Source organism: Trifolium pratense, linkage group LG5 (genome assembly GCF_020283565.1).
Source record: "Trifolium pratense cultivar HEN17-A07 linkage group LG5, ARS_RC_1.1, whole genome shotgun sequence".
Taxonomy (NCBI): Eukaryota; Viridiplantae; Streptophyta; class Magnoliopsida; order Fabales; family Fabaceae; genus Trifolium; species Trifolium pratense.
Genome location: NC_060063.1, coordinates 3,605,664 through 3,626,116, shown reverse-complemented (window position 1 = coordinate 3,626,116; position 20,453 = coordinate 3,605,664). Strand labels below are relative to the sequence as shown.

The 20,453-nt window shown below is 31.2% G+C and overlaps 1 protein-coding gene and 1 long non-coding RNA gene across 3 annotated transcripts; one reads left to right on the top strand and one right to left on the bottom strand.

Moving 5' to 3' along the window:
* The first annotated feature begins 9,041 nt into the window (after positions 1-9,041).
* On the top strand, positions 9,042-11,369 carry LOC123885006 (transcription factor BEE 1-like). Its single transcript, XM_045934238.1, has 6 exons — positions 9,042-9,515; positions 9,595-9,717; positions 10,089-10,154; positions 10,297-10,365; positions 10,482-10,559; positions 11,036-11,369. The coding sequence occupies exons 1-6, from the start codon at positions 9,105-9,107 to the stop codon at positions 11,126-11,128; spliced, it is 840 nt and encodes a 279-aa protein (XP_045790194.1). The 5' UTR covers positions 9,042-9,104; the 3' UTR covers positions 11,129-11,369.
* Positions 11,370-16,605: 5,236 nt separating this feature from the next.
* LOC123884775 lies at positions 16,606-20,202 on the bottom strand. Of its 2 annotated transcripts, none has more exons than XR_006800921.1 (3): positions 20,067-20,202; positions 18,095-18,356; positions 16,606-17,530 (listed from the first exon to the last, which is right to left on the bottom strand). It is a non-coding gene; the product is annotated as an uncharacterized LOC123884775 (long non-coding RNA). The 2 variants fall into 2 exon arrangements; XR_006800922.1 differs by having other exon boundaries at positions 17,044-17,523.
* Positions 20,203-20,453: the final 251 nt, after the last annotated feature.

The window sequence follows — 20,453 nt, the reverse complement described above, 5'->3', positions numbered from 1 at the left end:
GTGGATAAGTGAGCTCTCTGACTAGTGATCACGCGCGGCATGGTATCTTTCACGCGCCGCGTGACCAAGGCAGAGAGGAAAGTGGTTTTGCTAAAGTGATCACGCGCCGCGTAAGGAAAGCTACGCGCGGCGTGATCAAGTCAACTTGACCGTTTGAATTTGGTCAACATGACCGTTGGATTTTGGGGCCAGAGAGAAATTTTGAATTAGATCACGCGCGGCGTGGAGTAAGCCACGCGCAGCGTCATCAGGTGACTTTGTTCTGATTATTTAAACTCTCAAGTTCTAGCTAAAGACTCACCATTCATCAAGGTTCAGATTCATCTGCTTGGTTTTAGGCTTCAGATCTATCAATTTCACTAAAGTTCTTAAGTGCGATGTGAAGCCTAAAATCAGTGCAAGTGAATTCAGTAACCTTCATTTCATTAATTCAACCATCATTTCATTAATTCAATCTCATGAGGGTTTTCGCAGGTAGTAAGGTATACAGTCTGGTGCTTGGTTTTAGGCCTCAGATCCACCCATCTATCTCAGTATTTCAAAAGGATGTGAGTCCTAAAATCAATGCACGTGACTACTATTAACCTTCCTTTTCTTCAATTATAGATCGTGCACTGTTGTTGGTGATGATGTTCTACTGCTGCTGCTGCTACTATTCTACTACTCTATCTCTATCTTTACTTCATTGTCTTTTATTTGCTTGGTTTGTAATAATATTTGATGTTGCTTGGATATTGGCTGGATATTTTATTTGTGTACTCTAAATTTGAATCTTCTTTTGTTTGATTGTGGAATAGTTTTTACTTCTAGAGTTTGTTTCAATATTTTGGCATGTTCTTTCTAGTTACTTGAGTATCAATTACTTGATTTTCTCCGTGTGTGATATGTGAAACTTGCAGTGCAATAGCTTGTTGCACTCATGTGATCAAGAGGCAAAGGAAAGGAACGCACACTTTTTGACCGGTTCTTTGATTCGACCCAACCGAGAGGTATTGAGCCAAACACTCCTTTTTCTTCTATGTGTGATATCCACTCATGTATTGTCTCTCGATTTTGCTTGTCGTCTTTGTATTTGATTGGTACTTTTGTAGCACACACGAGGCATGTTCCTTGGTACCTTTGAGCCTTTCTATCCACCCTTACTTATAATTATCCTTTGCTTAACCAATTTGAGCTGAAAAAGAAAATGTATTTTTGCAAAACCTTAAGAAATTTTTGATGAAAAAAAGGAATGACTTTCTTGGAGGTTAGGCACCTAATTAGTGGTTGATGCGCATTGCTCACTACTAAGTTTGGGGTTGCTCTTTGGAATTAGCAACAAATAAAGTTTGGGGTGAGGGTACTAGAGAACTTACAAAAAGTTTTGAGTTGAAAAATTGAGAAAAATTTCAAAAGTTGCAAGGCTTTAGTCATTTTGAAGAAAGAAAAAGTAAGAAAATGAAAAAAAAAAAAAAAAAAAGGGATGAAGGAATGAAAAAAAAATATAGAAAAGAAGTGATAACCTTGAAATTCAAAAGAATTGCAAAACTTTGTTTGATGTTTGAAAAAGTTCTCTAGTCCACTATATTTCAAAAGGGGTTTGGTTTTATGAAAGTGTTCTTTGACTAATAGGGGGATCTAACTCCAAGTTTTTCTACTACTTATCCCAAAATGTCACCATCCACCCTAGCCAAGCCACGTTATAACCCTAAAAGACCTCTAATGTGTGTGCACAAAGTGAACCGAATGAATTCTTAGACTACTTGCAAAATTATTGTTGACTTGCATTGATGTGTTGATTTGAGCGAACTACCAAAACTGAAGAGTGCATGTGAGTAGTGTGATGAAATCATAGAGCCTTGGTCGAAAAGTGTGAACTACTTGAAAATGTCTTGCGGGAACGGTTGTGCAATTGAGCATTGTTTGCAGGTGGATCATGGATCATCAGGTGAGTCTCACGTATGTATGATTCGAGTGAATTTAAGGAAAATGCCAAGGTCTTGACACAAAAGCTTGAGGTAAAAGTTGTTTCCTTGAGGACAAGGAAAGGTTTAAGTTTGGGGTTGTGATGACAAATCGTCACACTCTCTAATCCATGCCTATTTTAGCAACATTAGATGCATTTTAGTAGGTTTTTAGCAATAAATATAAGAGAAATCTAACCATTAGCTTGATTACTTGTTTTGCAAGAAAACAGGAAAAACTGCAGGAAATGAATGATTTTCACTACGCTGGGGGCGTAGCCCATCACGCGCCGCGTGATGGAGCTCACAGGGAGCCAAGATTTTCACTCTGATCACGCGCGGCGTGATACCTGACCACGCGCGGCGTGAAGCTTTGTTCAGGAACTGGGTTGCTCTCTGACTTGACCACGCGCGGCGTAGCTTTGACCACGCGCGGCGTGAAGCCTTGATTGAAGAAGAAGATTGTTCTCTGACTTGATCACGCGCCGCGTGATTCTGTTACCACGCGCGGCGTAGTTGATGGAATTGCAACCACGCGCGGCGTGATAGATCTGGCGCGCGGCGTGGTTGCCTTCTGTATATATATTTTCTGCATAATTCTGTTTTCGGGTTGGAAAATTCTGCAAAATTGATCTACATTCTGGGTTTTGGAACTTCAAGATCGCGATTCAAGATTCCAGAGGATAGCTCCAAGCACATCGAGAGCATGGATCCACAAGCCATGGCGGTGAAGCGAGGAAGCGAACGAAGCACGATGAGGAGCTAAGCTCCTTTGGAGGTAGAATCTAGGATAGTTTATGATGTAGTTCAGCTGAATGTAATCTACAAATGTTGTAAGAATTTACTCTCTTTATAGTGTTCATCCAATGCAACTCTGTTTTTAATGCTTTATAATCCTTCATTAGTGTTATAATGATTTCGAGTTAAGTCACGTGCGAGAGTATTGATTTAATTTCTGAACTGAATTGCATTGAGCACTCGAGTGTCTCCGGTCGAGAGATTGAGGCATAGAGTGTAGCGAACGATTGACGCGCGTTAATATCATTCGTTGTAGGTAGCTTCCGCCCGAGAGATCGGGGGAGTATCGACAACGAATAGAGTGGATTTTGACAAGAGATTGCGATTCACTAATTTGTCGATCTAGTTGTGAACACTTGAGTAAATTCCTATGATATAGTAGATTGCATGTGGTTTAACTATAGACTAGGCGATTCCGATGATTCTACCTCGCTTTTCCATTATATCAAAGCACGTTTTCTAGCAATTCATTACTCAACATACCCCCAATTTATGTGTATTTTCTGTATAATGTCTATGAACACGATTCGACTAGTTTGATCACACAATCCCTGTGGATCGATATTTTTATTACTACGTGATTTTCGTGCACTTGCGAAAAAGTCATCAAGATTAATTATAAACTATGAAAAACACAATAATTTAATTATTTGTTCTTTAATTTGAGTTAAAAACTTCCACGAATGTGAAACTATTTTTGGTGTACCCTAAAACAACTTATAGAAAAGTACTATATCAATTACGATTGATAGAATTTTTGCTGACACCAATTATGACTTGTGTTTTGGCCAAAAATTTGTCATAGATTATACGTAAATTTCATTGTAATCGTTCAATGAAGTTTGTTTTTTTTAAAGTTTGTTAAATATGTAATTGCGTTGTTTGAGTTTACATTGTTTACGTAAATTTCATTGTAATCGTTCAATGAAGTTTGTTTTTTTTAAAGTTTGTTAAATATGTAATTGCGTTGTTTGAGTTTACATTGTTTAGGTTTCTAGACTGTTAAGTGTACAAATATGTTAGAGCAACTTCATCTTATGAATTAGCTTTTGAAGTAGCTTGAAATTGAGATACAATGATATTTAACAAAATTGATGATACTTTCAAACGTTGCACAATATGTGTCTTCGCTTATTCGGGTTTACTATATAATCTATGAAACCTTCTTAGCTATGTGACACACTTTACCCCTCTCCAAACCCTCTCTTTAGTTTTAGTTAGCATGTCAAGAATTAATTAACTCTTCTTAAGTAGTACTTCAATAAACATTTTAGTACATTTTTATGGAATTGTTACCTTAAAATTCAAGGCATGACAAAGACATTTGAAAGTACATTATAAGTTAGTTCTCAAAGATCAGAAGTCAAAATAATTTATGTTGTGTTAGGTAAAATCCGTCCTACCAATTAGTAGCCATATCCATAGACATTCTTTGTATGATATATACCTTTTTCAAACGTTTATTGTGGCTGTAGACTTTGTTTGTTTTTATATACTATAGCTTAAATGCAAATGCATGGGCAAGTTCTTCACTTTTGCACGTTTATCATATGGTAGAAATTTTTCCTTTTATAGTGTGTGACATATGACATACCAAATCCCTTGTACTCCAGCTAGTAAGGTCTCAAATTCAGGTATAAAACTGAAAATGTGGTTTTCGAGATAGGTATGTAGTCCATCCATTCTTAATTATAAGATAAGATTATTTTACAAAAATATTTGTCCCAATGTATTATATCATGAACAAATTTGTAGATGTATTTATAACTTTTTACACAAATATATCATTTTTTTATAATTACACATATATATCCTTTGTTAATTTTTTATAATTATACAACTATATCTTTTGTTATTAATACAATCAATTTATATTGGAATATGAAAAATCAACGTCATCATTGAATATATATATATATATATATATATATATATATATATATATATATATATATATATATATATATATATATATATATATTTAATTTAACAAAAAAAAATTAACGTAAAAGTACGTAATTAGTAATATGCACACACACATATATAAACAAATTTATTACTTCAATCATTTTTCTTAATATCCTTGATTTTTGTATAGAGATTATTCTAATAAGGAACATAGGGAGTATAAGGTACATAACCAAAAATCGCCCTTTTTCGTATCTACCCGCACCTCTCCTTTGTTTTGGATAACACTCCCGTAGATTTGTGAAACCGACTTCGAGTGCATGCATACTTCGACCAAATTGACTCTCGGCGAACAATAGACTCCGGCCAACTGACTCATCGGCATTGTCACGACTATTATAGTTCTTAAGATGTCTTGCTTTACCCATCCAATATCGCTTTCTCGACCTTTTCCATATATCTACAAAACTTCGAACAACTGACTCCTCAAGCAACATTACAATCGAATGTTCCACCTTGATTTAAAGATAAACTAATTTTTATTTGGTCATGCTAACTATAGTGCCTAAGGGCACTAGTTAATTAAGAATGCAAAAAAAGGTAAATTTTGTATTGAAAATAATATATTTTATAATTTATAAATATTGACTACACAAGTTTCAATGTAATTATACCAGATTTAGTTTTTTTAAATAGTGTCACAGGAACGCTAGGTTGCATTTTTCTATATTTTAATATATTTATATAAAAGTTATTGAATAATAAATTTGAAGCAGCTAAAAATCTATCCTATAGCCAAAAGTTCCAAATTCTACTTTAAGTTAGAATCCATTGGAAAAAATAATTCTACTTGAAAAGAAAAAAAAAAAAGCATATTAAACCATTCTAACCAACCTCCAAAACCAAAAGTATAACCAAATAAACACTTAAATTGTATATATTACTATTAGGAAAGATAAGGAAAGGGATAATAAGGTATATATTACTATTATGGAAAGATATATTGCCCTTAAGTTAAAAATTTGTCTTTTTTGTATGTGAGCCGTTAATGCCTACAAACAAATGTCCAACCCATTTATATATCTATTTTTTGGTTAAGGGCTACATAATTTGGTATATATAGGGGTAACCCCTACTTTTGGGTGCCCATATACTATCTTAGACTATAAGACCAAAGAATGTACCCCTTTAATAATGAGAACTAAATGAGATGCTATATGCCAAACACACACCCCACATGTCAGAAAGCATGTTATAAAGTTTGGTTCATTCATTTTTCATTTTTCTGTTCAAATCAAAGGCAAGGTTGAGCAAACAAAGGATAGTGAATTGTGTGGCAAAGTAGTAATGTAGTAATTGAAAGGTTGAAGAGCTTATAAAATAAATAAGTAATTATATAAATATAATACAACTTGCTTAACCTTTCCAAAAAATAAAACTTGCTTACTAAGAAAACTATATTTGGAGTTGTTTGTTATAGATTATATATAAAAAATGATTTAATATTTAATAATTTAGAACCATTTATTATAGCTTTATTGTAAAAAAAAATATGTTACTTTTAAAATTTTCATATGTTTGTAATTGAGAATCTAAAAAATAGTAATATAATATAAGAAGTGATTAAAATGAAAAGCCATTTAGAGTGGCTTCTCTTAAAATTTATTTTCAGTAATAACTACTTTTCTTTTTCAAAAAATTATTTTCATTATGATAAACAAACACATAATAGCTTCTTTTTTATTTATTTAAAATATCCAAAAATAAATGTCTTGATTATTGAATATTAATTAAATTTTCTAATTTTAAATAATATCATGTTTCTATAAATCCTTAACAAACAAACTGGTCCATATTTCAATTGATTGTTTATTTGGCTTTATATTTTCAACTACACTTTGTCAAAGGGGAGTAGAAAATAATAAGGTTCAATTCATAGTACTATTATATATAAAGCACTATGCTTATGTGGTCTCAAGTGTAGACAAACTAAGAACAACTTGAATGAGTCATACAGTAAAATGACAGGTTATGTATGCAATATACATGACAATACTTAGGAAAATTACAATTCACCAAGGGTGGTGCTTGTTAATGGGGATTGGGAGGCATAAGAAAGTGACAATCTCATATGGATGATTTTCTTGTGCAAACATTTGGAACCATTGATATCAATTGGACATAGTTTTATATCTACAATTATTTGCACACTTACAAATACTATGGTAATGAACTAAAGATGTTGTAACTATCAATTTGATTGGTACATTATTTTTGGAATGGAACAATTTTTTTGTATGAAAATAATATAGCACATATTTAGGAGAAAATGACTATGACTTGACCGTAGTGTTTTAACTATGGTAGGAAGGAAAAACATGTGAAATTGTCACAATTTGAGATGCCAAATTGTGCCTTATGAGATTAGCCTCTCATATACTGAGAAAGAGGATATATCAAAATATTAAGATCCGGATTGGATGCAGTCGAAATGAGTCTTGTAGTTATGTTAATGATCGTCTGATTAAGATTGGACAGTATTGAAGTAAACACACAATGTTTTTTAATATTATTAGTAAATAAAAATTAAATTCGCTTTTCTAGAGTGTCTGGTCTTAATCGAACGGTTATAAACTCTTGACAGCATGATTGCACCAGATTTGCGACTGCGAGGAATCCATTTCCAAATATTAATCAATAAAAATAATGGACAAAGATTAATAAAAGATGTGTAACGAATGGACTTCATTTCCCTACACGTATTGAGCATAATTTGAGTTTAGATTGTCTGGGTCAGCAATTTCCTACATTCACGGAGTCAGAATTTCAGCGGCAGATGAATCAAAATGAGACGGCCACAAATGTGTTGATTGCGTGAATGTGAAAATTACTAATTGTAGACAATTCAAACTCATGATTTATATTCTTTGATAGATGGGAAGACGCTCGAGCATAGCAAAGAAAGAACATGTTATTTTGGCTTGACCCATTTGTTTGTTGGGCAGATGCTCGAGCATAGCAAAACAAGAGCATATGTTCTTTTGGCTTGACCCATTATGTCTTTCGGTCTAGTCCAGTTCGGCGCTCCAAACAAAAACATCAAAGAATTTTCTAAGTAGATTCATGTACTGTCAAATCTTTTTCATTTGAGAAGCTTGCACTTAGGAATGTTGGGCGAGGATTGTTAACAGTCCCGAGATCCATTTACTTGACCTCGTCCTCTTTAGGGGGCACAAGCTTTACATCCTATTCTTGAACTTACTCTCGTCTCTTTGTTTTACGTTTATAGACAACTAAAAGAGGAAAGAAAGTTTTCCACAACTTTCGACGTCAGACATAGTTTTCGGTGCAAGGAGTTGGCAGGTAGCCAAAGCCTATAATTTTTTTTTTAGATCGATGAACTATTCGTCTAGCCAGGCTTCCCTTTCTTCTTCACTTAGATTAGATGCGGCTCGAGGGGTACTTTTCTGCCTCGACCGTTCTTCACTTCAGCCCGATCATGTCCTTTGCTTCTTTGCAATCAGACTATACTTTTTCTTCTTATCTCACCATCGGTGACGATTCTTTCCGACGTAGAATAAGAATTTTGGGCTACCTTTTAAAAGATGAGGGAAAAAAAACCTTCCATTACAAGTACGAGGGTTGGGGTGCGAGGGGCTAAGTTCCTGAGATTTGGTTCATGGGTAAAATTTAGACTGCAATATTTAAATTCAACTTATATTATATACGCTATAAATATTGCATAATAGAAAAACTACAACCACCAATCTACTAGGAACGTAGTTACAATTGGCCAAATTTTGTATCAATCATTGTGTTCATTTGTAGTTAATTATCTATTTATTTTAGAATCGAGTTTCCTCTTCAAAAAAAAATGTTTTCATCCTTTTCTCTTTATTTTCACTAAATCACTTCAGAAAAAAAAATTCTAAAAGAGAAAAACAAATAAAAACAAAATTGGTTAAAAACAGAATGAAATATCCAAAAAAATTATTAAAAGAAAATATATACAATATAAAAAACTCACTTTAAAATAGCCTTACTTAAAAAAACCTCATATTGTCACAAAAGTCTTGCTTAAACACACACACAAAAAGGAATTATGGAAGAGTTTGCACCTAGACTCTATACTCCCCCACTCAACAAAAGCACTTTTTCTAAATTATTAAAAAGATCTAAAATCTCCAAAAATAGGAAGTGCTCTTTTTCTCACAAAAACATAGCTCCTTATTGATATTAATCAATTTTCTATGTATATGGGACCCAACTAAGGGAACAAGAAACTAAAGAAGCTTGATTTGCCACGTGGCCACCTAAGATTACTCCTATTCATCAATGTAGCTGAAAAATTCCACACTATAAATAGAACAAATTGTAGCACACATTATCCACAATATTACAAGCTTTCAAAAAAAAAATTCACAATATTACAAAGTAAAAAAAAAAAAAAATCACATGGCTGAATTCACAGAAAATTTTCAAAATATTATTAGACCCTCTTTTCCTTTTCTTGATTCTGATCAAAGTATGGAACTATTGAATCAATTCATGGAAAATTCTTCAAACATGAATATGATGCAAAATTTGATGCCTTTTTCTTGTGACAGCATCTTGGAACATCATCAACAACAACAGGAACATGAGTTGTTTCCAAGAAACTTGGAAGAAAATTTTCATGGTCTTGTTCATCATCATCATCATGTTAATAATCATAATCACAATGCAGTTCAAGTTTCATTTCCAAATTTTCAAGAAGAAAATAAAGTTCATCATGATGGAAAAAAGAGAAAAATGATGGATTTTCAAGAAACTAGTTCTGCAAATTCAACTCCTGCAGTTTCTGAGAGTGGAAGCAAAACCAAACATGTAAAAAAAAATTCTACTCTTTATTCTTTATTTTTTTGTGATGAAGTCATTAATTTATTTTTTTTCTGATTAATTTCAGAGTGGTGGAAGAGGAAAAAGACTGAAAAGCTATGAAACAGAAGATCAAGAGAAAGCAAAGGAAGTTGTTCATGTTAGAGCAAGAAGAGGTCAAGCTACTGATAGTCACAGTTTAGCAGAAAGGGTATAATTTCCTAAGTTTAGCTTAATTAAGTACTTATTTCATAAGTGCTTATTATATAAGTGCTTCTGTATAAGCTTTTTCTATAACAAAATATAAAATAAAGTCAAATTGATTTTATATAAATTATAATTTGTTTTCATAAGTTATACCGGACAGTTACAATTATGCTGATAAACAAAAAACATTTTATAGACATGACAAGTTGTTTTCATAAATTCTCGCAAACAGTCACTCCAATAAGTTCAAATGAATCGATTCAAACGAGCCTAAATCATTATGAATATATATACTTAATGATTTCATTAATTAATTTTCTTCTATCTTTGCTTAAGATTAATTAATTTTCTTCTAATTAATTTTTTGCTATTCAGGTTAGAAGAGGGAAAATCAATGAGAAATTGAGGTGCTTGCAGAATATTGTTCCTGGATGTTACAAGGTAAATAAAATATGTTCCTTTTGAAAAATTCCCAATTTTTGTTTCTAATTTCATAATAGTAAAAATTTAAATTTTTTTATATTTTATTTAATAAACAAAAAATGCTTAATTATTTTCCACTTGTATTAATTAATTCTTGCAGACCATGGGAATGGCAGTAATGTTGGATGAAATCATAAACTATGTTCAGTCTTTGCAGCATCAAGTAGAGGTAAGTGATCATAAGTTAATTAAACAAAAGAAAAATATTTTTTATTTATTGCCAAGAAAAAGACATTTTTAACATAGGTTTAATTAATATTAATTTATGTTTGGATATTTTTGCAGTTTCTTTCTTTGAAGCTTACTGCAGCAAGCACTTATTATGACTTCAATTCAGAGACAGATGATTTAGAAACAATGCAGGTATAATCTATTTCTTAAAGTTTCATGGTCTTATTCATTAGTATATACATAGATACATTGCATATATTGTTCATTTTGTTTGGTTGTTAGGGTGCATGAAAACATCTCACATCATGTAATATATATATATATATATATATATATATGCAAACTGTTGTGATGGATAAAGATAAGCCAATATGAAATATGAAATTAAGTAGCTTCAATTATTTTATTTTTATTTGTCTATAAGGTGGGAGATTTGAGTAGTATACTAGAGATTCTGGATCTGATCATTTGTTCCATTGTAAACAAAAAAAGTTAATATATTACTTAGTGGTAAGAATTTAATTTTGTAACCTAAAAAGTCTGAGTTCGAATTTTTTCAAAGTCAGTTGTAAAATATTCATTAATGTGATTTTAATTAATAATAATTTTTCCTTCCCTTTTTTTTAAAAAAAAAAAAATATTTATTTTATTTAATTTATTTGTGGCAGAGAGCAAGGGCATCTGAGGCAAAAGAATTAGCAAGGTATAAGAGAGAAGAATATGGAGGAATTTCATGCTTTCAACCAACATGGCCCCTTTGACTTCAATTTTGGATGTTATAACTTCAACAGCCATATATATACAAGACAAGAAAAAAAAGAAAAAAAAAAGTTTAATTTGCTCATTTACTTTCTACAAAGTTTAAAAGATAAATTTGTTTCCACTTTATGCTTTCATGCACACAAGTGGACATTCTTGTTTCAAAGATGTGTAAAAATCAAATGGAAGTTAATAATAGGTAACCTAAATTTTATTATATATTTTAGTGAAACTTGATTGGAATGGTGTTGTTGCAATTGCAAAGTTTACTATTAAATAAGTATATATAAAGGTTAATAACCATATGTAGCTCAAATAACAATATTCAAAAAAGGAAAAGTTAATAATATTGAAAGGATTGGTTCTACGATGTATTTGTGTGATTGTCGAGTTAAACCTAATATCCAATTCTAAGATCTATGATTGTAGTTAATTTAGCGAACAATAATTATAAATATTTTGATTAAACAATAATTATAAATTAACCCTTCAATAGCCTCGAGAAAGTGAATAAAACTAATTGCGTTGGTTCTATGGTGTATTTGTGTCTATGACTGTGGTTATTTTAGCTTGAATAAAATTATAAATATTTTGAAGTAAAATTAATTGGGTTATTTTATTTTGATTAAATGTATTACTTCCTCTGGTTTTTTTTATAAGGAACATTTTGGGAAATTTTTTTTGATCTTTTCTATAAAAAACTTTGACTAATTTTCAAATGTTTTAAATGTTTAATTTCACTTATACATTTATTTATTATGGAAGAGAATATTAAAAATAAGTAAGTTAGTTGAATTAATAGTAATTAAATAATGGTATACCTGAAATAAGTTTAATTTTATAAAAGTATTAAATGAAAATAACTATGGACAATGTGCTTGCTTCCTTGGTATATGTAATTTTTTAAAAATATTCTTGTAAAAGACCAAAGGGAGTAATATAAAAAATGAAAAGAAACATAATAGGTTTTATATAATTTGGTTTTGCATTGTCAAATCAAATGAAGTGGAATTGAAATTGATACAATGCATTCCAATTGATGCCCCACTTTTCCTTCCCCATCAATTTGGGGAACATAATATAACAAATCTTTTTTTCTCCATACATGAATAAAGTAAACTATTTAGAAATTATGATTAATTTTTATGTCATTTTCCTCCATTCCATTAATTATACATAAATAATCCAAAAATTGTTTTAGTCAATGTAATTCATAAATATCTTGCAAGCTATTTTTTCTTTCCTCAACAAAAAAAAAATCTCATTTCAAAATTGTTGACTCTGTCCAACCAAATTTTTAATGTGACACAGAGATACAATTTAATTTAGATTCAATCATCGAGACTTAACTAAATTGACTATATGATTATAGAGGATTCAAACCCTGTTATCATCATTGACGTTTATTGCAAATAATTTTACGTTGTATCTATGCGATATAAATTTTGAGATATCGAGTTTAATTTTAACCAATAAAAAGAAGCCCTACTTCCCCTTAATTTTTGAAATAAATTGCATATAACTAGCTAATTCCAAATATTGTAGATTCATGACAAATTTCACTATATAAAAAGTTTGTGAAAAATTATTCAAGTGTGTTAATTTCTTCTATCAAGTTCCACACATAGAGCCACTAAATAGTTGCCATCATGGATCAACTAGGATGCCCATGTCTTGTAGGACCTACGGCAACACAAACTCTATCAATATGTTTTTTCTTTTGGGTTAGAATGAAAAAAGCTTACTACCACACAAGGTATATACCTAGATTCATTAGGTGTATGCCTAATCCCTAGTTTTAACCTTGTGATAACGTGACCCTACACCTAGCTACAAAGGGTTAGTATTAATGAAATTCTTAACACTATACTTAGTTGTAACCCATGTCAATTAGTTTCTTTTATGAGAGGGGGTTCCTCAAAGCTTGGAGCTTCTAATTTCATTTAATTTATGTTAATTAAAATTAGATTAAGAGGGATCACTTTCATGTAAAGTTAAAGATAGCTATCAATCACATCGATTTACAGTAAAATTTACATATAATATAATTTATCATATATATAGAAAAATGACATGTTCTATTAATCACTACTATTACTAAATATTATGTCGTCTAGGTTTATAAATATAATTTTTTAAAAGTTGGATTTTGCTATAGTAAAAGATTTAACGGTGCAATTTATTGTTTATCTACTTTTTGTTCATATGTAATTATCTTAAATATATAAAAAAATTAGGTTTAAATCAAGTTACAACAGATGTTACCGAAAGATTTAATTATCTGTGTTAACTTATTTAGTAATACTTTTTATAGATGATAGTATTAATTTTGGCAATATATATAATTATTGTTAATGAAGTAGACTCATGCTTTGTCAACAAGCAAATTAATCAAAGATATTATTATATGTCGGTAAAACAAAGAGATTGATAAATATGAAATATACAATTAATTTGGGCAAGTGTAATGAGAAATGAGTGCAACAAAGTGAAAGTATATATAATATGACAAAGCACAAGCCAAATCCAAGAGAGGAAAATAGTGTCAATGGAACCCACTTATACTAATGAATTCATAAAATCTTGTCGATGTTGCCAATTCATTAAGTGAATGATTGTGGAAAAGAAATTTGTTTATAAGATTATATAGCATATTTTGTTGTCATTTTTTAAATAAAAAGAGGGGTTAGAACTTAGATACATTGTATCCATTTGAAATTTTAGAGGTAGAAGACATTTTAAATGGGCCATAGCATGCTCAAATAAGGATGGGTTATGTGGGTTCTCCAACTTATAGAAAATGATAGAAGCTTTGTGAAACCCTTTTGAACCCATTTTAGCTTGTTCATTAATACAGCTAAATATTTCTTTCTTATTTGACCTACTTTTTGACCATGGTGTTGTTTCCTTGTCCCTTAGAGATTAGCATATATATATATATATATATATAGTCTCACATCAGATATATATTTATAAAGATCTTATAAGTCGATTTTATAGGTTGAGTTAGACCTCAACTTTCAATTCTAAGAATACTATTATAGACGAATAGTCTGATACCCTAAAGTTTTATCAAATATAATATCTAACTTATAATCATTTAACACTGTATTATATTTTTATATTTAATTATTGTCTCCAACTGCCTTAACTTATGAGTGACGAAGGTTTGTCCTCTGCACATATTGTATAAAATATCGAAATAACCTTTTGTCCACAAAACACCGTACAACACAAAATTCGTTCAATACCTTAAACATCTATCTTGTATTATTCTTTTCGGTACTTGTATTTTACAGATCAAACGGACTCTTTCATTGCTGTATATTTTTCCTATCATTAATACATGAAGAAGGGAGGGGAGGAATATGGACTTAAAGGGTCATAAGTTTATAGATTGGTATATCATATATTCTCAATATGGAATTTAGATTTGGGGTCACACTCACATGTTAGGAGGATAGTAGTTGGAGAGGAGACCAAAGTGATTATATTTTGGGCAAATTTATGGGGCCCCAAGAAATAGTATTAGTGGGCTCACTAAGTGAGAGTGGAAGTTGTTAGGTGGTCAGGTATACTAATTACCCTACCAATATTAGCCAAAATAGAAGCAAAACCATCAGCATCTGTTTGTATGATCTAAAGATTTTGAGATTCAAAAGGAAGTTCATTGATTCTAGAATTGAAGTACTATAACCCAATTTTGTTGTTATCTTCTTAAAGAAAACCTATTATCAATCTCTTGGTGATTTCTACTATTGAGGTCAAAGTGTTGTTGACTTTATGCTATTTGCTATAAGATTCTGAAATTGTAATCATCTATTAGATTTGTGGTATAATAATTTTACTTCACATCAACCCCTCATTTGCACAAAAGTACTAAATAATTACCAAAAAATGCAATTAATTAATTAATTTTCTTTAACCACATATTAATTCGATTTCGATGCATATCTTTTTCTTTTAACGGTTTAATTCATAATTCTTTTGAGGTGAATAAGTGGGAGATTTCGAATTCGAATTTCGGTCCTGCATATAAAATACAATATCCTTATCAATTGAGATATGCTCATGACTCATGAGGACACTCTTTTGACGAATTTAATTCATTACTTATTATCTACTATTTTGTGTCTTCTTATATTTAACTTTATTTATCTTTTTAATATTTTTTTGAGAAAAATAAATTGATGAGAATAAATTGAGAAAATGAATGATTAATATTTAAACACATTTATAGCGTCCACTACTTAAATAACAGAAGGATAAAAATAGAAATACATCGGGCATGCGAGTAGTGGGTAGGACGGTAAAGAAAAATCTCTACGAAAAAAATAGTCACGGTTATTTGCAGCCCATTTTTATTAATCCATTTTTTATAGACTATTTCCATTTCCCCACAAAATGATTATGTAAAAATATATTCCGAATACATTCAAAAAAACCTATTAAATTGATAAATATGGTATCATTCCAATGGATTTTTTTTGTGTGTGTGTAATTTGTTTACTTGTTAAAGTGAGATATGGAACCGAACATCGCTTAGATGAGATGTCACATGTCTCTTATAGTTTAATTAATATATTGGGTTCAATTCCTGACTTAAACATTCAGTAGTGTAAGTGAAATATGGAAGGAAGATATGAGATGAGTGGAAATGGAAGAGAAAAATAGTAGAAAACCAAGAGATATACTATTATAAAAAATAAAATAAAAATTATAAAATCGTTAAAAAAAATTAACATTTTGTGAATGTGAGTTAGAGAAGTTAAAAAAATTTACATGAGCAATGTAATAGAAGTTAAGAACAAAGTCAGGCAACACAATCCCATGACCAAAAATCACCATTTACATGAGCAATGTATCAAGCAAGTGAGGTCGAAGGGATTATTCTTGTGTGGTCTTTTGACCAACAACATCTCACATCTTGGTTCTCTTCCATTTGCACTCATCACAATAATCTTACTAGCATCTTGGTTATTTATATAGAATCACTTTTTTGATAATTTATGAAATCATAAAAATAAAAATTAACATTTTGTGAGTGTGACTAAGAGAGTTATATTTAATCTCTTGACCTTACAAGAATAATCCCTTCTCACTAATGTTAAAATAAATTTATAAAACCAATTGTTAGTTAGTTCGGTAGTGATTGACGCTGGACTTGATAGGGAGGACACGGTTCGATCCACTGCTACTGTGATCGGGAATGGACTGAAACCATTTGATGTCAGAACTGACCCTGAACCAGATTAGGCAGTCCAACCAAAAAATAAATAAATATTTTAAAAAATATATTATTCTTGAAATTATTATAAATAAATAAATTTGTGTTTGTTTTTCTTTTGCCCGTGTAATGCGAAATCATATGTTTGATTCTGGGGATTTAATCTATATAAACTGTCTATATAATATTTGAAACTTGCCTAAGATTTTTGTGGGAGGAGAGTTTGTAAACTTTTTTTCTTAGATCTTTAAATTTTTTAATGAATGTTCATAACTTCTCAGTAAATTTTTATAATTTTTAACAATATTCTAAAATCTTGGATCTCCTTGATGAAAGTGTATAACCTCTATCAGTGAAGTCTTCCATTTAGTTCCCCCTTATCCCTCACCTTACTACTCTTTCATTTCCGCTTAAGCTTCCCAAGTTTGTGGTATTAATTGATTGGATACCCGAGAATCATAATCTTTACTAGGAACAGCTTCTACGAGGATAGGCGTGGTGCTTCGGAAAGGTCATATGTGCGACCAACCGCACTTAAGCACCACTATTATTCTTTGTTAAACCAATTTGAGCTTCTGTTTTGATGAGGTTTTTTTGAAAAAACAGTTCTTCTAGAGTTTATGGTTCTGTTACTAATTTTGGTTTTAGAACATTTCACCACGGCAGAAAGCTATTAAAGATAATCTGTTTATAAACTCTAATCGCAACCAGAGTTAGTGTTTAGTGTGCTTATTGTTATGACATTGATGCCGAATTACAAATCAGTCAACAACAAAGAAATATTGTTGCGACATTTTTCCTCCGATAAATAGAGTTATATTAAGGAAGTCTAAACCCAGCATCACATTAAGAAAACTCTATTTTTCACCCAAGGCTAAAAGATATATTCCACTTCCACATAGGATATTCTTTCTTGAGGAGTCATTTGGTTGAATAGATTCATCATTTGAAGGCTTGTCTTGAAATCTTGAATGGCAAAAGTTATATTGTTTAGTTGATATGATTCTTGATGGCTCGCAGATTTCGTAGAAAAGTGTCGACAACATAAGAGGAATGGGATGACCCTACCCGAGAATTGTTGAAAGACTTAGGGATAACCAATGGGCCATTGTCGTCTCTACAAGTAAGCAAATTTCGGAGCTTAATCCGCAATGTCCAATTTGAGTCATCCTGATTCCTGATAGAATAAAATAAAAATAATATATGAAGTACTTAAAAGTTACAATATTATAGACAAATGGAAAATATAGACTATTAACAATTACTTAAAAAAGATAGGATTGACTTTGAGAATCTAAGTATGCCACTTAAGCAAAAACAAAGTGATAAAACATCAAAATTAACTGAAGAATAATGCTGACAACATTTGCAATGAAATTAAGAAGGAAAACACATCCTTCCTAAACAAACAGATTACCTCTCAGAACCATGCACTTTGTATGCAATTAGAGAAAATAAATAAATTGAAGTTTTTTAAGCCATTCAAATGAAATTATACAAGGTGCACAAGTTATTAATATGAACAATTTGTATCAAAGAGAAATAGCAATTTAAAAACACACCAGGAGAAAAATTCCTGATATATGTAATTAAAATAGCATAAACATTACTCAACTTCATAATTTCTAAAGGCCTGCATAGATTCTTAATGAACAGGAACACTTGTTCTCTTGAAGGAAAGGATTTTAGTTTTTAATGCTAAATTCCACAAAATAGTGCTTGTAATGAAACAGAAAATCACCTGGTACATATCATAAGCCTTTCTATGTTTTTGAAGTCTAGATTCTAGACATTCGATGCCTTTTCGTTCCAAGTGTCTGCAATTTTGGTCGTTGTTGATGAAAATATTTATTTTCTGGACAGCACATTGCCACAACCTTTTATCTGACCATGCTAAACCTTTGAAGTTTCCTTGCTGTTATCATCACCCTCACAAGTTTTGTATCTAACTCCGTTGACCACTTATGATCAACCAGATAATCTGCAACATTAGAACCCATTTCCTGTTTTTTTCATGGATATTAGCCACAAGTTTCATAAACTTAAGCTTCATAAGTTTGCAAATATTAAAATAACAACAAAAATACACTGCAGTTACTCATTAATCCATTACAATGAATCAATTTATGTGCAATGTTATGTCATAGGCGGAGGCAAGTATGATTCAATGTTGCGATGGCAACCACAAAATTTTCACAACAAAAAAAGTCTTTTTTTTTTGGAAAAGGCAAAATTTATTAATCAAAGTGAGTACAAGTAGTACAAACAAAGATAAAGGAGGCATTAAAACAAGGGAACAAGAGATCCATAACAGACCCCTAAAACTAAAACAAAACCAAAAACCAAGGCAAACAAACACAGCCGGCAGAACAGAGGAAACATAACCCTACGGTACAATCACAGATCCAAAAAACAGTACAGACATGAGACAAAAGAGAAAAACGCAAAACAGCAGCATCCCGACTCTCTCCGGTGCAGCAAACAAAAAAACTCATGTAATATGTGTATTAGTATAGGTAAGATGAAAAGGTTTTTTATTGCACTTTTGAGTGTGAGAATCTAAGTATGGCACTTAAGCGAAAACAAAGTGGTAATAACATCAAAATTAACCAAAGAATTAATGTTAAAAATGCTAACAACATTTGCAATGAAATTAAGAAGTAAATTTTGCAAGCACCTCCTCCTCCCATATCATCTCACAAACCTAGCAAGCCTTCCAATCCAACTTCCACAACCCCGCCTCAAAATCAATGGACCCTCTTACTAACACTAATTGAAACTTCCTTGAAACGCTACCCTACAATTAAGACTTGATCGTAAAAACACTAACTTACACTTAACTTCATATAAGTTGCCAAATATTAAATCAAACACTAAATTACACTACAAGAAATGCCAAAAAAAAAACTTCAAATTTATAAGCAAAGAAAAACTTCAAATTTTGGTCACTATTATAAGCCAAAGTTAACTACTTCTAAACTAATTAATACTACTATTCCTAATATACCCTTATTTAATTCTATTCTTTTTAGGTATTTATTTCACTTTTACACTTTTCAAAAGGGGTAATATAGTACACTTAACTCATGTTTTGCATTAAACCAAGAAAATTAATCACACTTAACTAAATTTCTTAAACACCGGGTAAACAGTTTTTTTGCTAATATTTGTGACCGGAGGGAGTACCTATGAAGCACAAACACAGACACCAGACACGACACCGACACTGACACGTCAAAACCGATAATAATTTGTCAAAATGACACAATTCAATGTAATTACAAGTGTCTAAGACACCTGCTGTGTCCGACATGTGACACGCCTAATCCGAGGAGTGTCTGTGCTTCGTAGATTTCTGCACACAAATAACCTTTCCAACATCAACTAACTCTAAAGCGAATCATAAAATTTCAACCCTATGTTACTAGAAAGCTAATAACTAGAAAGCAATTTAGAATCAAAGGTCAATCCACATAAACTTAAGCTAACTCAAAACCAAAAGAGAAAGTTAAGACTCAAAATAAAAATTGGTCCTTTTGAATATTTTGAAACACAAGATGAGAAAAGAACTAAATTTAAACAATATCAAAACTAAATATTGTGAATTTCAGGTTTATGAGGAAAGTTAGGGTTTTCAAAATATAAATTGGGGTTTTCATATATTTAATCAAAACCGAGGGATTCAAAGAAGAAGAAGAAGAAGAATAACTCACGCTTGAAGATTAACGAGTCACAACTGTAGGGAAACTTTCCGGCACGGTGGCTTTGAGTAGGAAGCTACGATCAAATTTCCTCTCGTTCAGAGAGAAATGGTATAAGAGATCAAAAGTTCCGGAGAATTCAACCACGCACGCGGGAAACGTCAAATTTAACCTTTTTAATTAAGGCTCCTTTTGGTAAATAATTGGATTTAACCGATAAGCAAGCTAATATCGGTGGTTAGCTTATAAGTTAGCTTATAGCTAAGAAACTAGTTGGTTGAATTTGTAGTGTCTGGTAAAATTAGCGGTTGAATTAGTTTATAAGAATGAAATGACGTAAAAAAAAAATATGTTTAATTAATATTTAATTTTTGGAAGTAAGATGATAGGGGTAAAATT